Here is a 23,073-nt window from a genome sequence, read left to right as displayed (position 1 = left end):
AATTCCAGATCCAGTCTGACGCCTGGGGGTAATTCGAAGGTAAGGAATCTATAACTAACTGTTTCTTTCAGATTTTATTTTTCACAAGGTAATGGAATACCATAAACATTTAATAAAGGTAGAATTTTAAGTGAGTTCTGATGTGACATTCCAAAAACACAACAAGAAACATTAAATTACAATTAAAGCAATGGAGAATCGTGCAGTAGTCCATCTCACAGCTTCAAATCAATTCTTACAGCAGGGATAGTAGAATATGAAACAATATGGTTGTGCATTTAGTTAATACTAAAAAACAATATTTTCAGGTCATTGGGCAATATAGCACATGTAAGTTTGGTTCTGCAAAAGGAAAGTAGGAAATATGCTGTTTGAAACAGGACAATGTGCATCACACTAACTTCTGGTTAGTTAAACGAGTCTAGTGGGATTAAGGCGCAGCCCAACCTTGCCTCCTAACCAACTACTGCAGTCCGTGAAGACTTCTAAGTCACCCGGGCTTTTCATTAGGTAAACAGAACTGTGTGTGTGGTGCATTGCATCATGCAGAGCTACCCACAAGAGTGCTGGTTTTATATGACATGTCCCCATTTCTCATAGAATTGCGCTCTGCTTTAGAACCAGTGATGCATGTTCAATTAATGTCTAATATTTTAGAAAGAAAAGTATGTTCTGGTCAAACACGTACAAACAAGTGTGAACCAGCAATTTAATAAACTTTTTGATACTTGTGAGAATTTATTTTTTAAACCAATTTATCAAGTTTATCCCAATACTAAGAAGAAAAGAATAACCATCACTGAACCCACATGCCAAAGCTAGAACTATGAACTACAGCTTAATGAGTAGTCTATAAAGTCTTTCATGTCAACGGCAAAATAGTTATACTGGGCTCCCTGTCCCCCAAAAATAACCAAATATTTTCTATTATGTTACATTTAAGAGCAAGTTGGGGCATGAGGAAATTTCCTCAAAAAAAAATAAAAAAAAATGTAGGAACACTATCATTTAGTTATGCTTTTCAAATTTTCACAGAGCAAAATATGTAGTATACGAACACCATAAGCAAGACAAACACCGATTGTTTTTTTCTGACAATTAAACAATATGTATTGTAAGTGAAAGAGTCCGTGTGTCGAAGGAGCTTTTAGAGAGTGGGTTTATTATACACAACTTGGGGGAAAAAATAATCGCTACTTTTTATTTGCTCAGATGACCATATTTAACGTTTCAGCCACTGTAATGATATGTAGTTGGATCTCAATCTAGTACCTCTCCGTAGCAATGAGCTAAAGACCTATACACTGAACAATCATGTACTAAAAAAATAAAAATAAACACCCTCATAGGGACTGAGAAAACCAGCGTGTAGCAAATGTGTTCATTAAAAGTCTAGAATATAACAAATATAGCAAAGTCAGTGAGCAACGGATCCCAGAAAAGACATGAACAATGGTGGTGTGATTGGCATAAAGGTTAAAAGATTAAAGGAAACAAGCTTTGGCAACACGAATAGGTCGCGCCCGTGACACCTACTGGATACATCTTGCCCGCGACACATACTGGCTTTGCTAAAGATTATTTTTCCCCCAGATCGCCACCACGAGACCATGGGTATGCTCGTCGGCCATCATGTAATGGTTTTGTTGTAATGTTAGGAAAATCATTACAAAACAGCATCCGTGCATTCCTATGCATGCACCACGGCCATCTCAGAGACATTAAAAGAAAAACAATTACAAGATGGCCACAGTACAGGTTATGTGCACACATGGTAGCCACCTTTCAAGAAGTTATTTTTTTTTTTTACTAAAACAAAAAACCATTACAAGATGGCCAATGTGCAGGCATGCACACACACATATGATTATCTTGGAATAGTTTAAAAAACATTTTTAAGCAGGTGCCCGTCAATACTTCAGCAAGTGGGGTGAGTAGCCACAGTGTGGAGCAGAGGACGGAGTCTTTTTTTTTTTCAAACAGAGTGGGGTAGAAAGGAGCAGAGAAGCAGAAAGACACTGAGGGAGAAGATACACCCCTTAATGCACTGCAAGGTCTGTAATCAACTGTGGATGGATTCACTCATTGAAACAAAACAGGAGACCAAAATGCTCCCTTGCCAAGACCACCACAACAATAGGGAAGAAAGCCATAGAATCCGAAGCAGAACATTGGACTGGCTGAGTCAGACTGTATAGATACTTGGGACTTGCAGCCGTGGACTATATGAAAGTCCTCTAAACTGACCACCGAGGTGTAACAGATCTCTTCAGTTATTCCATGCCTGTTCATTTGGGGATGGCTCTTTTTTGGGCTGCACAATGCTGGTGATGGACATTCAGCTCTTTATAAACAATGATGGATGATTTACCTACTCAACTTCACAGCAACACTTTGCACTTCACCAAATATAAGTTTGGCCAGAAGCATCTGATGAAGGTTATTTTCCAGGGGCAGTAAACACAATATAAATGCTGCAATACAAGAAAGCCCATCTAATTGTGAGCAAGGGAAGGACACAAAACTCTCTCTAAGAATACATTAGATACAGCTGATCTGTTTGCCAAAAGACAGCTTACGTTGTTAGTAGGAGAGGCCTAAAAAGGACACACTTATGAGAAAAGTAAAAAAAATATAAAAAGGGGGGGGGGGGCAGATCTAGTGATGGCCTTAATTCTGAAGTGCTCCTTTACTCAAAATCATAGAAGGACCGCTGCATTAAACGGATCCTTAAACACAGAAGACCATGTTTGAAACTAGTAGTCGACCTAATAGGTTTAATGTAAGCCGTTCCTCTCTGTCCTGTTGCTGACATCACATCAGGCCACCGATCTCGAAAAAACAGTCAGTCTTAAAACGTTCAAAGTTTGTGTGGTAGTCGAGTTTGAATAATGATGAAGTTCTTTTTGGAAATCTGATGATCAATTTTATAACTCCTATTCCTTAGCTTCAAGTTCACTATGCATTATCTCTACATCCTTTTTCCTATGCTTGATTTCATAAACGTTAGATGTTATTTTGAATTTAAACTATACATTATTTTGTGCAAATAACACTTCCCAAAGTGTCCTTCCAAGGACTTCTGTTGCAGCACCGAGGCACAGGAGAAGGCATAATTGCCTGAAAATTGCTGGTAAACATTAACTGCAGCCCATTAATACTGTGCATTCCAATTAACCCCATGCCTTCCTGCAAACAAACATATGTTATGTGGTGGAGAGGCACTGAAGTATGTTTACTAGAATTAAAACCAGCTCAGGATCTGTACTAAATGCCACTAGTGTATGACAGGGCTCTGGTAAGTCTATTATAACAAAAAGGGAAACCATGCAACCTCTTCAGAAAAAGCCTTCATAAACACCACTGATGCTCTGAAAGGAAAATAGCATCTACCTGTTACAATAGTTTTGCAGTTTGATATGTGGGATACATTAGGCATACTCCTGCCATTTAGTGGTTGGGTGGCAAATCGTATATACCCCCGGAGCGCAAACTTTAAGTTACAAAATGAAACAAATAATTCTAGATCCAACCAATTAGCAGCATGTGAATCTGTAGAAGAATCAAGCTGAAAAAACATACTACCACTGGCTTGTATTTAAATTGCTTATGTGTGAATTAATTTGAATGCTGAAATACTAACTTACTGACACGCACACACATAACACAACTTTTACTAAAGAAAACTAGAGACTGCAGGACAAATACCATTAGCCCTTGCGCATACACGTTCTAACAAAGATTTTTAAAATGTCTTCTCTAAGATTCCGTAAATGACCGATTTCATTACAAAGATGAACTGTTAATATATGGTCATTCGCTCAAGAAGCTGAATACAACATTAAATTATCGAAAAAGGAAGTGCTTGTCCTACAATGGTCATTTGTGAGTAACGTACAAATACCCACTTTCTTACCTCTGTGTAAGACTATGTGGTCAATCATGTTGCGCTTATATTTGGTGTGGTAAAGGCAGAGGGGGCAGCGTAAATCTTTGGGTCCCTCTTCAGGAGTCGACGAATGCCCAGCATCGACATGCATAGTAAAAGCAGACCTAGAAACACAGTTGATAAATACAAAATGTTAACAGGGACCATCTTTAAACCTATCTATTTCAACAGTAAACACAAGGATATCTACAATGCTAAGTAAGCATTTTTACCTCCATTCGGAGCTTTCAGCAAATGCGCAATAGCTGAAGGTAGACAGACATTAAGAGACTTTTGTTTGGGGTTAAGATAACTACTTTCTAATCCTGCTTTCAAAATTGGCAAGAGAAGTTTGCGATCTGAAAAAAAAGCCAATGAATATGTATGGGAAGGGACTGAAACAGAAACACTGAGACAAGCATCAGACTAAGCTTAAAAGACGCAATAACACATCAACAGAATTAAACCACCTAACTGAAATGAGAAACTGCAGCGAGGCAAGTGAACAATCTTTGAAAGAGCATACATTGAAAAAGTGTTTTTACCAAGAAGATGGTTCAAATGGCAGTTCAATGTGTGAGATTATTAATTAATACATGTTTAAATAGATGAACTCCCTGCAAAGGCACCTGGATGCTGGAGCAGTTGTGATGCATCTCTGGAGTACTGCCAAAAACATTACTGTGTTGAAACTCCTGATGCTATGAATGTGTATCATTTATAGGTCTGCTGTGTTCCAATGATCCAAGCCCCCAGTCTATCGTTGCCTCCCTGAAGAGACAATATTTATATGCCTTCCCCCGAAACTCATAGAAGAGGCATAGAAAGATCCTCAAATATTCAAAGATGATTTACTTTATTAACTCAAATCCTCCAATAGTTGGGGGAAGTGTTTCTGAGCACTGCTGTACTTTCGGCAAATAAGATGAAAAATACATACATGTTAGTACATACACACAAAATATTTTGGCAAGTACATTGGAGGCTATGGGGCATTATTAGACAGAGCGCTTAAACAGACGAAACACAGGCACTATATATATATATATATATCAAAAAACATTGGGGCGGGGGGTAGAGTTGAGGGGCTGGCATCTCCTTCACATGGCAGAAGAAGAAACCGACACTCACTCAGCATTTGCATGAAATTCTCTTAAATGAATCCGTGTAATAGCTACAGTACTTACAAATACACTGGCATTTCCGTTGCTGATAGGCTATAAATTGCTTGGAGGAACTGACTGGGTTGTGAATTACCACAATAATTGCAAGGCGTTCAATCCTTGGATTTTCCAATAAAAATAGCACATTGTATACAGAAGCTTACTACACCATCACTACCCTGCACTCGTACTACTAAATAAAATAATAATAAAACCATACAAGGAGATGAACCTGATGAACTCCAGAGACCAGAAAATAGCTTGGTGCAGAGCACACAACTAGCAGCAAGCTTTTAAAATATTTTACTTTTGCCAGAGACCACTTGTGCCCAGAAGTTCCATCACGGCCAGACTCAAACATTGGCGCATTCGATTTCACCACTCAAAGCTGCCCCATGAGCACACACGGGGCACACACTGTTCCGCACGCCATCCAAGAAATAGATTTACCTACAAACTTACTTAAACGCTGTATAAAAAGGACAATCTTTGCACTTGAACAGCTTCTTCCCTCCATGTTTATCTCTGTAGTGACGCCTGATGCTCTGAATGTAACCAGAGGAGAAGTCGCAGAATTCACAGTTATGGATGGCTTCCGGTTTCTGGTCACCTCTGCTTCCAGGCCCAGCATGGCCATTCTTTTTGGCCAACACCGCTGACTGGTAATGATTCAACTGCTGCTGAACGTCAGGAGGCTCAGAATAAGAGTTGTCTGTAGAAAGACAGAGGAAAACAGTGAGTTTAGTTGTCATAATTCCAAAGTCTGCAGCGTCAGTAAAATAGATTCATTAATTAGAGGACAACACCCCCTGGGGGTGTACAAGGCATTGAATTTTTATTTTTTCCCATACAGATTTTTTTTTAGTTTTTTGTTACTTGTTTTTAAATAAAGCACTCTTACAACCAAACGTTTCATGGCTCGATGGGGGACTGCAGGAGGTGACACCCAGTTAGCTACTCCAGCAGATACTAAAGACTAGATCCAGACTTAACTGGTCAGGAATTAGGTGAGGCCTACCTTGAGCATGAGAACTTCAGACACAAAGTTGAAAAGTACCTCTGAAAGCTCTGCTTGCCCTCTATATTCAAATAAAAGTAGAAATCCATTATAGAAGTTAACAGAAGTTTGAGTAAGGACATATATGTGTTGATCTGTGCATTGCACTGTACTGCCTTTGCATTTATTTGCAGTGAGACTAGAGGCAAAAGAAACAAAAAAACAAGACATTTGTCTTCGACATAAAAAGTAATTTATAATTTTAAACATGCCGGACTTTAAAGCATCACTGGCCAACCTGAAAATGAGATAAATTACTAATTTGCCTCATCACCCCAATAACGCTTAAATATAGGAATTTGATGGGGTTGTCCTGCAGCATAAAACAATAAAATACCTTATTTTGGGAGCATACTATTAAAATGAGCAAAATCTGTAATCTAAATTATTTGAAAGCAGGAGACAGATGGATTGCAAAATGATCTGCTTAGGGTCAGGTGATCAAGTGTTTGCTTATTTCCGATGGCTAAAAGCATGAAATGTGCAGTATCGGGCTTCGAAGCACAGGAACTAAAGCCCTTCTGTGGATGACGGAGCGGTTCACGGACTGCATTTTCAAAACAAACCGAACATCACAACGTTTAAGGGTGTTCAAAGATTTTTTGTTTTGTTACCTTAGTGAAGATCTTAGTGAAGATCAAAAACTTTGCCACATGCATGTGAAAATCGTGACTTTAGCTACGATTTATGTGCGAACATTCTTAATCACGTATAACACAAGTGACTAAATGGATCTGCATAAAACATTCAACTAGTGTTCATCTCTTGCACAAGGCAGTCGTGAACAGAAAAATTACACAAAAAGTAAACTTGTAGAAAAATTTTGAACATTTTCCAACTATGTTCAGAGGGAGCATTATCTTGATGTGTGGAGAACATGGTCACAGACTAGGCCCTAGGGTATACCAGCAAACTTTGTAATGAGGCAAACAAGTGGGAACTTTGGAGGCAGAGCAAAAAAATCTTTGCACCCCCAGGTGAGAACAATAATATTACCTATTAAAAAATCGCCATCTCAGAGGCAACGGATGAGCAGGATACAATTACTGCATGAGGAAATAGGGCAACTAACGGAAAATAGAGCACACCGCTTTATGGCATCAACAGCATGTGAAATCAATATCGTAATGTAATAATGTTTTATTTGTACACAAATCTATTCCCAAGGGCATAGACCAAAGTGCCGCATTCGAGGAAATCTACATGTCCGTGTCGTGAACGGATTTGTCCATTGAGGAGAGACAAGCGTCCAGACATTTTACGATCGCAAACCCTACAATGTGCAACATTACAGGGTCTCAGATCACAAATGGCTTTTAAGTCAGTATTAGCCCATTTTGCAAGTCGAAAAAGTTCTTTTTTTTTTACATACTGGGTTTTGAGACCCATGCTAAACTGCAATTGGGAAGGGTGAGAAAGGTTCGTGCATTCTCTCCTAACTGCGATTTGGAGTGGCATGTATCATGGTTGCAAACCACTGATCAGTTTCCAACACCACAATGGAAGCAGTAACTGATTAGCAAAGGTAAAAAATCCTCTTGGAGACACCTTCGCCTTTGTGAATGGGGTTGGGTAACCTCAGACCACTGCCTGCGCCCTACCAAGATTTTTCAAAAGGGATACATATTTTTATTTTATTTTTAAGCAGTACTGGTTTGTTGCCCTTGCAAGCCACAACCCTTAAGTGTGTTGCCAATCACAGCTGGAAAATGAATATTTACTATGCACAGTGTTTTGCAACCCTCTGCAAGTGGACATTTTGCTAAGGGAGTAATTAGTACATAGGTCGGATTACAAAATCAGAGACTGGTCGCAAAATGTTGGTGCGCAGTTTGTGACCAGTCTCATAACATCAGGCCCAAGGTTTGAATTTATTTATTTGACAAACTTATAATGCACACAGCTACCCCAAGGGTGAATACTCGTAGGATAACGTATAGTAGTTGCTGCGTATCAAATGCTTCGAAAGATCATTGAAATTGGTGACTCACAACAGTATAGAAGCTATTTTGCTGATGGTTGATAAGATTTACATAATTAATTAATTAGCAAACTTAACTGGAATGTGTCTCCAGGATGGTGTACCCTTAAAACCAGGCACAACATCTTGTCTCCCCAGCAACACTTTCTTGGCCAGGCACAGATGTTCCCCCATCTTCAAAGAGTGAAATTCCAGGAGGTGCATCCTCGCAGACAGATGTCAAAGCAAAAGTTGTCAGGCAAAGTAGGATCTGCACATTTACCAGCTCCCTGCCATTTATGAACAAGCATTAGCAAAGCCAATAGGGTCGTCTTTGGGAGCTAGTGACTTTGTCACTGGTTTTTGTCAATGCTGTGGAGCACCGGCCAAAAAAACAAAAACAAAAAAACAGTGCATAGTGACGCATCAAGTGTGTATGCGCCACCCATCATAACACTACTGGTTTCCCTATCATTGAGCAGGGGTGAGCATGCATGCACGATGTCTGCATGTGCAATGATCACCAAGCATGCGCGTGCCTACTGCAGGTGTCATTTTGTTTATTTTCCAACCTAAGATGGCAGGCGGTGGAAATTTAAAAAGTGCATTTTCTATTTCGCTAATGCCCATTTCAGCAAGCAGACCATCCTGGCAGCAAATGGCAGCTCCAGGGTCCTCCCAAAAAGGTTTTTTTAAAAGCTGGGTGGTGGGGAGAAAGGATAATAGAGTCACACAAGTGAGAAAGCAATGCAGAGCGAAGGAGGGGCTTTTGGTGTTGAGGGAGCTCACGAGACAGAGCACCACAGGAGGTAGAGAGCAATACAGAGAACAGGGGACGATTGGTTGGCAAGAGAATAAGCACACGAGGGAAAGAACTGGAAAGCACATGCACACTCGTGGAGTGAAGAAAGAGAGAAAAGCCACGTAATTTCCTAAACCTCCTTGGAACAGCTGAAGACAGTAAAGTTTTTGACGAATAAACTGCAATGTGGCCCAGACTGAAAGACCAAATCAAATGGTTTGAATAGTTCAACTGAATGATTAGCACTTTGGAATGTTGGAAGCTGCACTGAAGACAATGGAGAGGCTGAGGGCCAATAACTAGTGCAACAGACCTTCTGCTCCGACATGCCAATGATTGTCCTTCTGTTTCCTCAGTTTAATTTAGAACCGTCTTTCCTCGGCGGGTACATTGTTCTGATAGCATTCGATCTCTTGTGCCTAAGGCCGCTAAACGTCCATGCCCCACTTTATAGCTCGTTGACTGCAGTTAAGGCCCAACATTCAGGAAATTGTCACTAGCAACTTCAGTAGCCCTCAACATCAGGCTATACTGCTACCTTTAAAAACTTCAACTAGATAAGAAACTAAACCTTTCCCGACAAGAACACAGAAACCTGCAGAATACTTCACCCTGGGAAAGAGAGTTCCTCCTGCTGTCATCTCCCGGGGCTTATTCTGTTTATAACGAAAGATGTTCCAAAGCCAAGCACCCAAAAGGAGGGCAGGAATACTTCCGCTTCCTGGGTTTGTTTTTTTAAAACAAGCATGTGATGATTTAAGAGGGCGTTTGGAGATACAGCGACATATTCCTGCTTTTGTCACACTTGTTCCATAGGTTAAACGAAATGAAATCTTAAACACAGATCGATCGGGTGACAGAAACATTTCTGAACTTTAGAGTCACAACTCGAGGTCTGAATCACCTCATCACAGGACAAAATGGTCCTGGTTTATGATGGGAGCCTGGGAACCATCTGCAAAGTCACCCAGGAGTCACAAATAGCAATAACAAACATACATCGGATTGCAAACTGGCTGATGGGTAAATGGAAGGCCTAAAAAACCTGGAGTTCGAGATGGATGCTTTGAAATGTCTGTCCCGTGTCAAGTTAATAAAGTGGTACCTTCCTTTTAAAGGGCCAGTTAAACCGCCGGAAAGAGAATACAGATGAATCAATCAATCAGGGGGATTGAAAGCACACTACTCACCCGTGAGGGTCTCAAGGCGCTAAAAGGGTGGGAGGGGGTGGGGGGGGCGGGAGGGAAGGCGATGGTCTGATTAGCCAAAGAGCCAGGTCTTGAGAGTCTGCCTGAAGGAAAAAGAAAGATCTTTGAAATTAAGAGTTTGAACCCTAAGTAGGATTGAAAAGATTCTATGGTGCAATTTGGACTGTTCTTCTTGAGTCCTCCATGGTTGCCATGTAGCACTAGCCATGTGGGACACCTTCGGACATTCCTGGTTGTTCACCCTACTGAACGGCATTCTGGGACTTGTAGTTTTGCTTAACCGTAATTATTTATGAGCTCAAAATCTCAGCACGCAAAGTGCAGTTCGCTAAAAAGCCAGTCCGGGATGAACATGTTACACACCACATAAAAGCACTAGGTAATTGTGTATAGACACACAGAAGATACCACGGCCAGTCCAGCAATACAGAAAAAAGCCCACAATCAAGGCATTCAAGAAAATCCCATAACATGCTTGAGACAGCGATGCAAGGTTTTCATCCAGAACCATTTCAGCACACCTCCAGCAGGGACAACTCAGAACACCCTCTTCCAAACCAAAAGAACCAAACAACAAAGGACAACAAAAAAAGAGAAAGCCAGCTTGACTTCTTCCAGCCCGCTGCCCCAGAATGGGAGGATAAGACGTTCGTGCATGTTGTCTAGCAGCTGTCCGGGATGGTGGATAGATCGGCACTGCAGATGAATGCAGCGCAGCTGGGCCTCAGTGCAGATAAGCAGACAAAGGGCTTTTTCTTGGCCTTTCCTAATGAAAGGGCTGTAACTACTCACATCATCCCGTGACTCTGAATGCCGCATTCATTGTTCGCAGGCATGCCAGGTGCAAGCCACCAGTGAATGTAGGGGAACAAGATTAACTTCCCCTAAGAAGTACCTACGGCCAAGGACAAGCACATGCTTGACAAACGCATCCCTCTTTCCTTGCTGGATAAATGCTCCACAGAAATTAATGTTTTCGTCAGCCAACACATTAAGGTTCTGTAAACGAGATGCACTCCATACGTACATACTTGCAACACGACGCCTGGTTAAAGTAAAAGTAGGCGATCAGAACTCCATACTATTCGAGGGGATCATTCATGACATTGTCCTCCAGCTGCATTTTGATAGTGGAAACGTATTTTGCTATGTTTTTAGTTGTCTGCGTCCATGGCAGAAAACAGCCCATCTTTGATCTCTGTGATCACATTCAACAGACCATTGTGATCCCAAAGCCAGTGCAGAAACATCGATTCCTGGAGGTCATGCCCAATTATCTCAAAAGCAAAAGTAATCCACCGGAATACTGTACTCATTGATTCCCGCAGTATTTCTAATTCTGTGCCACATACTGGTGCTTTAGGATCACCCTTCCACCACCGCGCCACTTTGTTACACCGCCAGTACTATTCTAACACATCACTATTACCATCCTAACTCTACTACCACAATGCCACCTCAAAGGATTGCACATTCGAGCTCGGCAGCACACTTCCAACCACAACACTATACTCTTATATTAACATACAACACATCAAAACCAACCATACATGATTACAGCGCTCCCTCCCTGCACCACCATTCCAGCACTGCACTGCTATACCTACCACCACACTGTTCCTGAAATGTTATCAAAGTATCACACTTAGCTCTGCACTCCCCCCACCACCACACAACCATTGCCACAACTACCTACACAGCACCTTTTGCTACCACCGTATTACTACACCCAGAGATGTACAACGTCCTGCAACATGGTCCCTGCCCTGCCCAGCATTAACACAACACTCTAAACAAAGTAGTACCATTCACCAGCAATTCATCATCGTCACCTCCTCAACAGCACTTCCTGATTAATACACTACCACAATCAGCTGTTTCACAACAATATCACCTTAGCACTTCACGACTACTCGGATTGCTACAGAACTCCCACCACTGCGCCACACTCAAATGCAACCCCAGTAAACCTCCAGCCACTGTAACACTATCACCAGCATCAGCGCATGAGTGTAGCGCTGCCTACAACTACCCTTCTGCTATTTCCTTTCGGCACAGCACCTTCACCTCATAGAAAATCCCACAACATGCAGAAATACACACCCACTTCCCAGGGTCACAATACCACGCATGAGGGACCTCTCCCAAACACAAACCACTCCAAGACTACATACCATTGACTACACAATACTTTTTATTAATATGAAAATGTTGCCCTGCATCACAATACAGACTCTTCAGTCACATAGCTCACCGCACCAACTACCTCACAAACTAGATGAAGTTATCTGGGCACCTAAATAAAACATAGATGTTATTGAGTAAGTTAGGAGACACCTACCTTCTGCAGATAGTTGTCATACCCTGTAAAGCAAGGACTTTGCTACCTCAGGTTGCCTTCTGTACATAGACATGTGTACTTCACACCTACACGTATTTCACAACTACTATCCAGTGTTCTCTGCAATGCAGGTGTTACCATGTCCCACTTAAAAAGTGTTACAGCATATGCTGGAGTTCAAGCCCCTTCTCTTACACCTTAAACGGATCAATGACAAATCGAACAAACAGCAGTGCAAAGGTGACTCATTGAAAACGTTCTTGACAACATATGCATGTAGTATGAAGGTTAGTAGTGCAGAACTGCTGGTTACACGAGGCTCAAGATAAAAAGCTAAACTCATCAGACTGGAAAACCCCTTTTCAGACAGAAACCCTCAACAGCAAATACGAAACAAAGCCATCCTCGTGAAAAAACACAAGAGCAACAGAGGTTCCATTGCTTCTCAGTCAATGGTACAAAAGCGAATGTTGGCAAGGCAAGCAAAAGAAAGGTTGTTGGCATGCAAAATGCCAGCAATTTGGGCAGAAATGTGATCTTAATATTTTACTACCACGCAAAACTTCCAGAATCCTTTCAGCGCTCAATTATTTCTCAAGTGAATCAGAAATATTTGGGTGGGAAAATTACCAGGTCTGGTTTATAGGCTGAGTCTAAAAAAAAGAAAACAATTTGGACTCTCCTCTGGACACAGTAAGGGAAACCACAGGGAAACCTCCAACTAGCACATTTGGGTGGGAGTAGGGAGGTCGAAAAGGGTAAAGCTAAGTAAGGAAAAGATATCTTTGATGAGACAATTTAGATCTATGTTTTTTCCTCTCAAATATTTGATCTGGATTTAATGCCAGGGATGGTGCAGGGTTTCACTTGAAAATCTCCCCTAGTGAGTTGCGGTTCATGGTCTACTGAAGAAGGTACACCCTTGATCAGCTAAGGCATTCAGTCCTGTCTCTGTACGCTTGTGCCAAAGAAACTGTTGGGCCGCAGAGTAAATACATGAACAACTGTTTTGTATTGTAATTGCATTTATATATCGCTTACTATCCCGAAGGTGTGCTGAAGAGCTTTATGGCGGGTAGTATGCTACTCCGCAACCCTGTTAATGGTCAACCTTGTGGTCATTATTGTTTTCATACAAATAACAGCACTTTTGACTTACTGCAAGTCGAAAGAGGCACACAAACCATGCCCCCCGGAACATAAAAGGCAAATGCAATGAACCAGCTGCCATTACAGTTTCTAAATAAGATTCTTCAGCGGGGCAAGGCCAACTGATACTAGCCGTGGTGAAACTAGAAAACAAGGGCCTGCAGATTCACGCCTCGTTTCGAGTAGCCTTTTCACAGCAATTACTTCTTGGTTCTGTGAACACTGGCTTCCTACCACAAAGTGATGCAAGGTGATTGTCCAACGATTTGTGTACCTTCATTATTTGCACAGTTATTAACTTGTGCTGAGCAGTAATTCTAGGGGAAGCTGCAAGTCTTCCTCATAATCCAGTATGAGCACAAAGCAGACTCTGAAAATCAATTTTCTTTTCCCTCTGCTGGCTGGCTCTAGGAGGCAGCTATGTTTATTCATTACATTCTGGGACAAGTTTCTTTCCCGCAGTTTCTTAATGTGGGAGCTGGCTTTGCCCCATGCATCACCTGACAGGCTTTGGCTCAGGCTACTGAGGACATTGTTCATTTACTGTTATTTCATTGTGTACATACAATTAATTGAAAAAGCTTGGGTTTTTTAAGCTTTTGGAGTCTCCACAGAAGGCATTTTAGAAAGGACAGGGGGTGGAAAAGGGAGAGTGTGAAATTTCAAAAACTTCTTTTTTTTAAACTAAGTAGAGGGTGCTTTTAGAGGTTACCATATTTATAGCATTTCAAATTAGTTGCTGAATTCCGGCAAATAAAAAGCATAGGAGAGAATAAGCATGGACTACATCAAGTCAGTGGAGTAAGAGAAATAATGGGTAAAAAAAGACAGCGGTGTCAGTGGTAGCTACAATGAAACAATTATGGTGGGCTTGGATTATACGCACTTGCACTTTAAACTCTCTAGAAGTTAGCTAAAGAACTCGAAGACATCTAAAAACATATGATTGATCTTGTTCTATGTATAATTTTAGCTGTTTTTAAAATACTTTTAAAAAAAATACTTTTTAACTCTATAAATGACAGCCATAAAGATTTAATAACCTTTTAACATTGTAATGTTTTGGCTATGTAGTATTTATAATGTTTGTGATAGGATGTTTATTCTGCTTTTATGACATGGTGTCGAATAAAGCTTTGAAATTGATTGGTACACAATGATCTATCAATGTAGTCACTACCAGTGTGCATCACAACGGTGAATTTCCATCTTGCTTCTATAAGGCCATGGAAGCTGACGTGCTTCAGAAATCTTTTGCTCTTTTGTACCCTACTATTCTCACTGACTTCCACCTTCTGGTTGACATATTCCTAGACATTCTAATTTGCCATGAGCCTTTTCTGGTTGAGCGAGACAGCGCCCTGAAACATTCAAGTTGCAACACAGAATAAGACATACAACTTAATACCTTGCCGTAACTGATAGCCCCATAACTATGTTCTGTGCATGTGAAGGTCCTACAAGCAATATGATCTTCAGATGCATTCATCATTCACAAGCAATCGTCACACAAAAAGAAAAGACATTTCAGTGCAAATGCAGTATGCATTAGCTGGAGCACCTGAGGAGGGTATGGGGCGGACTGCAAGCATCCTTTTTAGCTGGCAAGCTAAAGCTGCCACTGTAGCAGGTGTAACCGGGGCAGTGATGTCAAGCAAATACGAACCACGTCTGCTAGGCCAACTCTCCAGATGAGAGAAGTGTGCGACCCACTTTAAGTTTGCAGAGCTGACCATCTTGGTAGCCATATGGAGGAAAGCGAAGTCCTGCATGTCACCTCAGGCAACCAAATCATATGTATGGAAAGGGACCTATTAAAAAATACTGAATGGAAGAAAGTGGGTCTGACCAGGCAGAATTGTTCATAGTGTAAGGCTACATTTTTTAATTCTTAGGACGTGATCTTGCTGGTTCTGATGCTGTGATCCAACAATATGTACCCTTGAGACTGAACAATAAATGTGACTTTTCATAATAAATAAAACATTTAAGCAACATATTTACTGAGGGATGGCAACTGCTGAAGTGCAAAAAGGAAGGACAGGTATACCTTGCCTGCAGGGGCGGCTCCTCCATTAGAGTAGAGGACCATACCCCACTAACTAAAATGACCCCAGACACTGCCCAGAGATCAAAAGTTAAATGGTAATACATTTAATTTATTATCATTTTATGTGTTAACAACCCGTCTCGAACATGGTGTCAGGACAGGATGAGGGGAGGGGATGGGGAGGTCTCCTGAGTAGCAGCAGCCGGGAGGAGTGGTGGGCTGCCTGTGCACTTAAAGTGTACATGTCTCTTTGGCTGGCTGTCTTGTGATGGCCAGCCAGACAGAAATGCGCACTTTAAACCTCTCAACCCAGCAGTCTTAGCTGGGTTGAGAGCAAGCACAGGCCTCAAATGCCCTCAGGAGCGCAGAGAGAGGCTGCTCCCTCCAATCCTGGCGCTTCTCGCATGCTGGTTAACAGCATGAGAGTAGCACCAGGATTGGTTAAGGGAGTTGGCTGGGTCCCACGCTGGAGCCTGGATGAGAGAAGAACACCGGACCGGAGCAAGGAGGACGTGTCGTGTAGCAAACAGGGTCGGTGACTTTTTTTTTTATCTGTGCAGGGTGTAGATTCACAAAGATGCCTAGGTCCTTGAATAACTACCTGAGTGGAGCAAATGTGAAAAATCACTAACCCCATTTCTTGTCCAGTGGAGATGCCCGGAGTTATGCAAACTCTGCAAGGCTCTAACACAACATCACATAAGCCACTGCTCCTTAGACTGCATTATGCTGTTAATGACCAAGTTATTTATAATTTTTGTACTGATCCTTATTCTGAGACACAGAGTTGCACTTTTAATGCGTACTAATTTTACATTGATTGACTGACCGTAACTACTATGTAATGCCACTCCGCATGCAACTACCGAAAATTATTTAAAACAAAAAATCATTCTTGGTGATACCATAGTGATAAGGAAAAAACGTTGCATATAAAATTTAAATATCTCTGGAAATAGCCCAGTTTGACAGGAGAAAGACCAGTCTGCGTGACGCTTGTACATTTAAGGAGACATTCAATAAGAACTATGACTGAGCGAGGCAGTTCCCAGATGAGTCAGAGTGATCAGAGTTAACCATAATGACAATATAATTTTCTCAGTGCCGTAGGACAGACAAAAGAAAAAGTACACGACATTAAGGAAGAATTCAGAAGGCAGTAATTAGTTGTTTAAAAAAAAAATGTGCAAGCACAAACATATCAAATAACTAGACACGGCAAACAAAAATAAAACGTCCACCATAGCGAAAGGCTGTATAGCACCAAGGATAAATACATTGGGCAGAACCCACAGAAAAAAAAAAGATTAAATTGCTTTTACATATTTCAATGTAGGTGACCAGCGTACATGCTACAGGAACTTCCACATTAGAGTAGACCTCTGCTACCTTCTAGCATGAGCCCCCAACCCCACCAGAAAAAGTAGAAATATAGGGCGAAAAAAGACAGGCCCGACTGAAGCAGACCCTTGAGCTATGGGGCATGGCGGCAGGTATGCTAAAATCCTCAATCATGAACTGACTCCGGTAGCTCACCGCCCAGTAAGCAGCACAACCTACTGATGAGTCTAAAAGTATAGTGTTACTTAAGAGGTTGACTGCAACTTGAAATAGGGGCAATGCACTATTTCCCTTTTTAGGTTTCCTAAATTTAGGTTGAAGGCCTAGAGCAAAAAGGGATGAATTGACAAAAGGTTTTCTTAAGTTTGTGGTGTTCCAGCTCTTAGTATTCACCGTAATTCATCCAGTGTATTGGCACTATAATAGGCAACCGCAATGTTCCAGATTTACACTGATGACTGCTTTGTGGCAGGTAGAGGAATGCCTGAGAATAACTCCTGTAAAAGGTGAAATAACTCTACAAAGCACAATGCTTTTGCAATTACACATAAGAGCAAACAGTCCTTGTCAGTCACCTTCGACAAGGAGGCACTCCCAAATTACTGTTAGGTGCTTTTTTGTATTTTTTTTTTATTAATGAATTCTTTACGTAATATCAAACAAAAGGCTGAATTGAACCATTAGGTTAACACGTTGAGATTCCTCAGAGCCCTCAGCAATCAAGTATCATCAATCGTGAATAAATGGGCGTCTATTCAACTTGTAGTACAGAACAAAGGGGCTGATTATGATGGCGGGTGGACCCTATCAGAAAACAGGCCCGCCCGACAGGCGGTCGGTGGTCCAGACATATGCATTACAATGTGACTGCCACCACGGTTGTCGCAATGCCTATATTTTATATTGCGGCGGGTGCTGCTGGCTGCAGCACACGCTGCAAGACAAAATGGGGTCACTGCACATATCCGTGCACTATGTAGCAGGCACCATGTGGTGCCTGCCACATGGTGCAGGGATATGTAGGGGGGCATCATGGGTGACCCCCAGTGCCCACAGCTTAGGGCCAGGGGGAACTGGGGGCCAGGTAGGGGCCCCCAAAGTCCCTTTCAACAGCCTTTTCATGGCGGGTCAACCACCATGAAAAGGCTGACGGAAAGGGACATTGTAATCCCTACGGCGGTGCCTGCCAGGCAACGCCATCATGATAGGGACTACAACCCCCTCAGCGGCACCAGCGGGCTCCAGGAGCCCGTCGGATGCGTGGTGGTCGGTTTTTCCGACCGCCACCCCTTTGTCCGTTATCCTAATGTGGCGGACGGTGAAAATGGTTCTGATCAGCCCTAAAGTGGCCACAAACAAAAAGAAAAGAATCATTAAAAAAAAGGAATAACTGAAGTTAAACATCCCCAGCAGCTTGAACATCTCTACATGTAGCCCAATAAGGGAGAAAAGAACGAGAAGATCTTGATATTTGTAATATTTTCTAGCGTGGTAGTAACGTGATGGAAAGAATAGGACTATCCTGCATAAAGTAGTCACCCATTTATCCCCATCAACATGAGGCCCAGAACACAGAGTATGATGATGCATCCATTCCCGCCCAATGCACACTCATCCCCAAGCAATTGGCAATGTGTAGTGGCCATGGAGCCGGCCCACTACTGGTAATACTGGGGCCACCCGCGCCAGAGGCTACTGCTAGTGTTGCCTCTGTCAATGTGAGTTTGTATCACAGCCTGGATAATTCCTTAGAAAGTCTGTAGCAAGGACGAGCAGCTTAATTTCGATAATGTGGCACAGCTGTGACATGTTGCTCTTGTGGTCTTTAAAGAAGACCTGGCAGTCTAGCATGCAAGAGATCTGGTGAGTCCAGCCATGTCATCTAGTTATGACTGTATATGGTTTTGCAAGGCAATAATGTGGAGAAGGAAACACGGATTAGCTGGAATTTAGATTTAGGGAATTAGAAGGCATTTAGTATAAGAAATAGACAAAACCGTAGCTGATGTTCACTGGGGCACCAGCCGGAACAATAGGCAACATAAATGGGACTCCGTATCACTGACAAGGACTGGGTCGCAAATTTAGAGCACACCCCATGCACCTCAAGAAACACCAGAATTAAACATATTCAATATTATTTTATGCATAGAGTGTACCTCACACCAAAAGGAATCAACCTTCTTCCCGGTGGCCTAGGCATCATGCCCATGAAGAAACCTGATGATTGCTGACTTCTATCATATGCTCTAGGCCTGTTCCATGCTTCTACACTATTGGGAAACCGTTGTCCGATACATTCACCGTACCACAGAGCATCATATCCTATGACACTTCCCTATTGCCTATTGGGAATCTTCAACCAGACCCAAGGTGTGAGATCTTACGTCCCAATTCCTCCACCTGGCTTTAGTATTGGCTCATCGCAAGGTTGCCATCTCCTGGAAGGACTTCCGGGGGACCCAGACTGCTGTCCTGACATGCTGAATTTTTATAGTGGGTGGAATGTGAGGAGATGGCCCTTAAGAGGGAGGTACGTCGTGGCCTCAGGGCTGCAGATCACACCCAGGCTTGCTGAACAATAGTGCAGGATTGCCTCCTGATGGATGATATGGACAGGATCCTCTTTCCCCTGGAAAACGAAGTTGAAAGTGATGACGATAAGTGTCCTCACCCCAGGTCGAGTCTAGCCCATATCAGACCCACCCTGGAGTTTTCACTAGACCCCCATAAACCCTAGAGCTAAAGGTAGGTCTTGTGATTAGGGGTGATGTTCGAATGTAATTGTAGTGCCATTACTCTTTCTAGAACAATGCCTACGAAGAGTAGGCATGTGATGTACCATAGGAATATATTTTTAAAAAGAAGACTTTTTAGAGGGAAATACCCACTGGCTAGAAACAATGTGCCTTCCTCCTGTGATAAACATTTGGAATTTTGATTTGCATCACCTTAGCGTACTCCTAGCAGTTCGCCGATGGACCCCGTGACTGCTACCAAGGTACCTCTCAGAGCTGGTTACTTTGTAGATGCTACATAGACATTGATTCTTGGGGGCTAACTGTGTTTTCTATTTAATTTTTTATAACACAAATGAAAAATGCAGAACCAGGCTGACTTCTCCAAAACAAATACAACAGACACAGTAAAGCCCAACAGTAGTAAAATGGTACAATTTTTCGGTGAACACATTTTCTGCTTACACTTGCTGAAACCTCACTCATCCGTGACACCCAAAAAACAAATTATTCAGAGATTAAGTTAGTAGCTTCCTAGGCACAGCACATTGCTATAGGCTGCTGGTGTTTTAGACTACTTTGTCCATGCTTGTCCACTTGGACCAGGTTTACAAAAGGCCAGCACATGACTAATGAATTTTGAGTTTTATGTGTAGCACCTGAGGACATGTCCACTATGTTTCTGTGCATAAATTATTATGTTTTTCCCATTAACCCATCTCTTGGATGTAACTTGTTCCTTACGTCTGTGATGCAGTGCTGAAGTGATCAACCGCAATGTGCATGGTTTTGTCATTCTGATGCTTGTGAGAAACCTTGTGCTGAAGGTCTTCGATGTACTCTGACTGTTTCCTAGCAGATCAATTAATGGCGATTGATATGCGTTTTATCATTCACTGCATTTTGGGGGCAAGCGTCTGGGTTGATCACTCGCTTATAGGCAATTATATAGGGCAAATCTAGACACCGGGCCAACTGAGAGCTTTAGCTTTACACCAAAAGAGTAACCCAGATGGTGACAGTAGCAGAAGCAAAAAAACATTTTAAAAGACATATAAAGCCTACACTGGACATTTACACAAAAGATGTGTGAATGATAATTGCTACAGTAATGTGGGAGGCAGCCTGGAAGAGTACTGTACTGGACAAGAGTTTGACAACGCCGCCGCCCCCCCTCCTCCAATTCATTCGCACAGAGCTGAATGGCCATACGTTTGTCCGATTTGCATGGTAATCCTGCACTTGGAGCTGCTGTCCCAAAAAGAGTACCTGTTCATGCCTGTCTTGGATCATCCTATTTTTCTTGTGCCTCCCTATCTTCCTGGTCCAAAATCTTATCTTAGATCACATGTTATTTTGTTGTGTTGTAAGTAAATAGTCCTAACTAAAGTGTCTCTCAGTAGGGAATGATATCTCAGGGAAAGAAACCACAAGAGTTTGTAACAGAGGAGCTGCACTTTGATTGCACTGCTGGAACATGGTCACCAATATAAAGCAGACTTAGTAAGAAATGTGATTCTCATTTTACAATCTTAGACCGGTCATCGAATAGAGTAATTTCTGCATCACTAAATTCTGCTTATAATGTAGGCCATCTGGATATTTTATACTTTTAACTCATTTTCGTATTGCACAGGAAACGGAGGAGGTCGATAGATGAGCAAATGTAATTTCAACTTGTAACTACAAAGAAGCCTACTCTTAGGAAAAAGCTAATTTGTCATCAAAACTTGCTTTCATGTACAATGTTTGTCATATATTTATGGATACCTTCTTGTTACTTCGTTTTATGTTCGCTTGCGATTTTTAACTCTAGCGCTCAGTAGAACAGTATCTATGCAATTAGTAAAAAAATTAACACTATGGTGTCCTGAAGAGAGGTAAATAAATATAAGGCTATTCATCCACAATTTAGTTTCCGTTTGAAGATCTTATGTATCACTGCAACATAAAAACAAATGGCAGCTCATGTGATCTTTGTCTTGGCCCAGAATGAATTAATTTCTGTACCCCAAACATCAGACTAAATCAGCAAAAATAGGAATTTGTGTCTAACTGCTGTCCAGAAAAATAATTTGTCCTCTCGGCCTTAGAAACCAAGGAGAGTTCTTTGAATGTCAAGGCCAATGTGTCCCATACAGCTCGGTTGAAGTCCTGCAGTCTTCCATCAAAAACATACAATAAGCTTTGCAAATCAGAACTAGCAAACAAGAAAGCAATCAAAGCATTAGACAATGCATGCCCAGAAAACGACTGATGGGATAAGACGGCAAAAGCATTACGAGGAAAAGCAGAGAGTCTAGCTGTGATATCAATGAATGAAGGAGAAGCTTTCTGTGGAGTAAGCGTAGGAGGTACAAGGATAACGAAGGGAAGACAGCTCTAAAAGATGACAGCTCAGTGTAAGCAAAGGCATTAATACAAGTCCAGAGGAGATGAAAGCCATTGAGCCAATAACGAAGGTGAGTTTAATGCACACAGATATCATTAATTCCAAATATTGTATTGCAATCAAGCTGATGGAAATGACAGGTCTAGAAAAAAATCAACTGTTTTTCACCAAGTGACTGCAAAGTTCCTTTCTCTTAAAACATTAAGCTAACAATGCAGCAGTGCTCCCCTGGTTGAAATGAACAGCAACAAAGAAAGTCGGTTACACTTGCCCAGTTTTTAGAGTTTAACTGATGCACACATGGCTACAATGCGACACTTGAAGAAGGGTGCACATTGGTTTCCACTCGGAAGAAAAATGGGTTGGTGTCACATTGTCCCATTAACCATGTGTTGAACTCCAGGGACTCGGGTAATTTTCAACTGGGTGACGTCATTGTGTTTTACTAGCCCAGTCATTATTTTACCAGCTCTTTAAAAAGATCTTCCACTCATGTCCTTGAAGTTAGTTGACTAACTAATATACAAATCAGGGTTCAACTTTACTAGCTTTGAATTAGTAGGAAAGTAGATTTTTCCTGGGGTAGGCCAGCGTCTTCACAATCTCCATACTGCAAATCTCTTAATACTTGTAAACTGGCAAACAAATTCGAAGGGGTTTCGCAAAGACATTCACACTGTGACAAGCTGAAATTTTGTAATTGATGGCCATTTTGCCACCCCTAAAATTGCCTTCACTATATGAAAACTTTTTAAGGGAGTGTTGAATTTAATTGCAAATGAGACTTCGCTTGCACCAAATGTAAATTGAGCGCAAGATACACGCTATTGTATTTGAGTATAAAGCTCTAAAAGTGCACAAGGTAACCTCCCATGATTTGTGATCACCATTATCTTTAAGAAATTGAAAGACACTCAGTTTGTACCGTGCAAACACACCAACAG

At 41.7% G+C, this 23,073-nt stretch overlaps 1 protein-coding gene across 3 annotated transcripts in view; it reads right to left on the bottom strand.

Moving 5' to 3' along the window:
* Positions 1 to 23,073, bottom strand: part of ZNF462 (zinc finger protein 462) — a 208,460-nt gene that overhangs the window by 28,887 nt on the left and 156,500 nt on the right. For all 3 annotated transcript variants that reach the window (XM_086962073.1, XM_086962075.1, XM_086962074.1), the window contains 2 exons: positions 5,554 to 5,803; positions 3,917 to 4,053 (listed from right to left, as the gene is read on the bottom strand). In XM_086962073.1, the coding sequence (XP_086818199.1) occupies positions 3,917 to 4,053; positions 5,554 to 5,803 (387 nt within the window). The remainder of the gene's footprint in view (positions 1 to 3,916; positions 4,054 to 5,553; positions 5,804 to 23,073) is intronic.

The sequence above is a fragment of the Lissotriton vulgaris genome, chromosome 3_1 (genome assembly GCF_964263255.1).
Source record: "Lissotriton vulgaris chromosome 3_1, aLisVul1.2, whole genome shotgun sequence".
Classification (NCBI taxonomy): Eukaryota; Metazoa; Chordata; class Amphibia; order Caudata; family Salamandridae; genus Lissotriton; species Lissotriton vulgaris.
The sequence above is the reverse complement of the archived record's forward strand: the minus strand, read 5'-3'. Positions and strand labels throughout refer to the sequence as shown.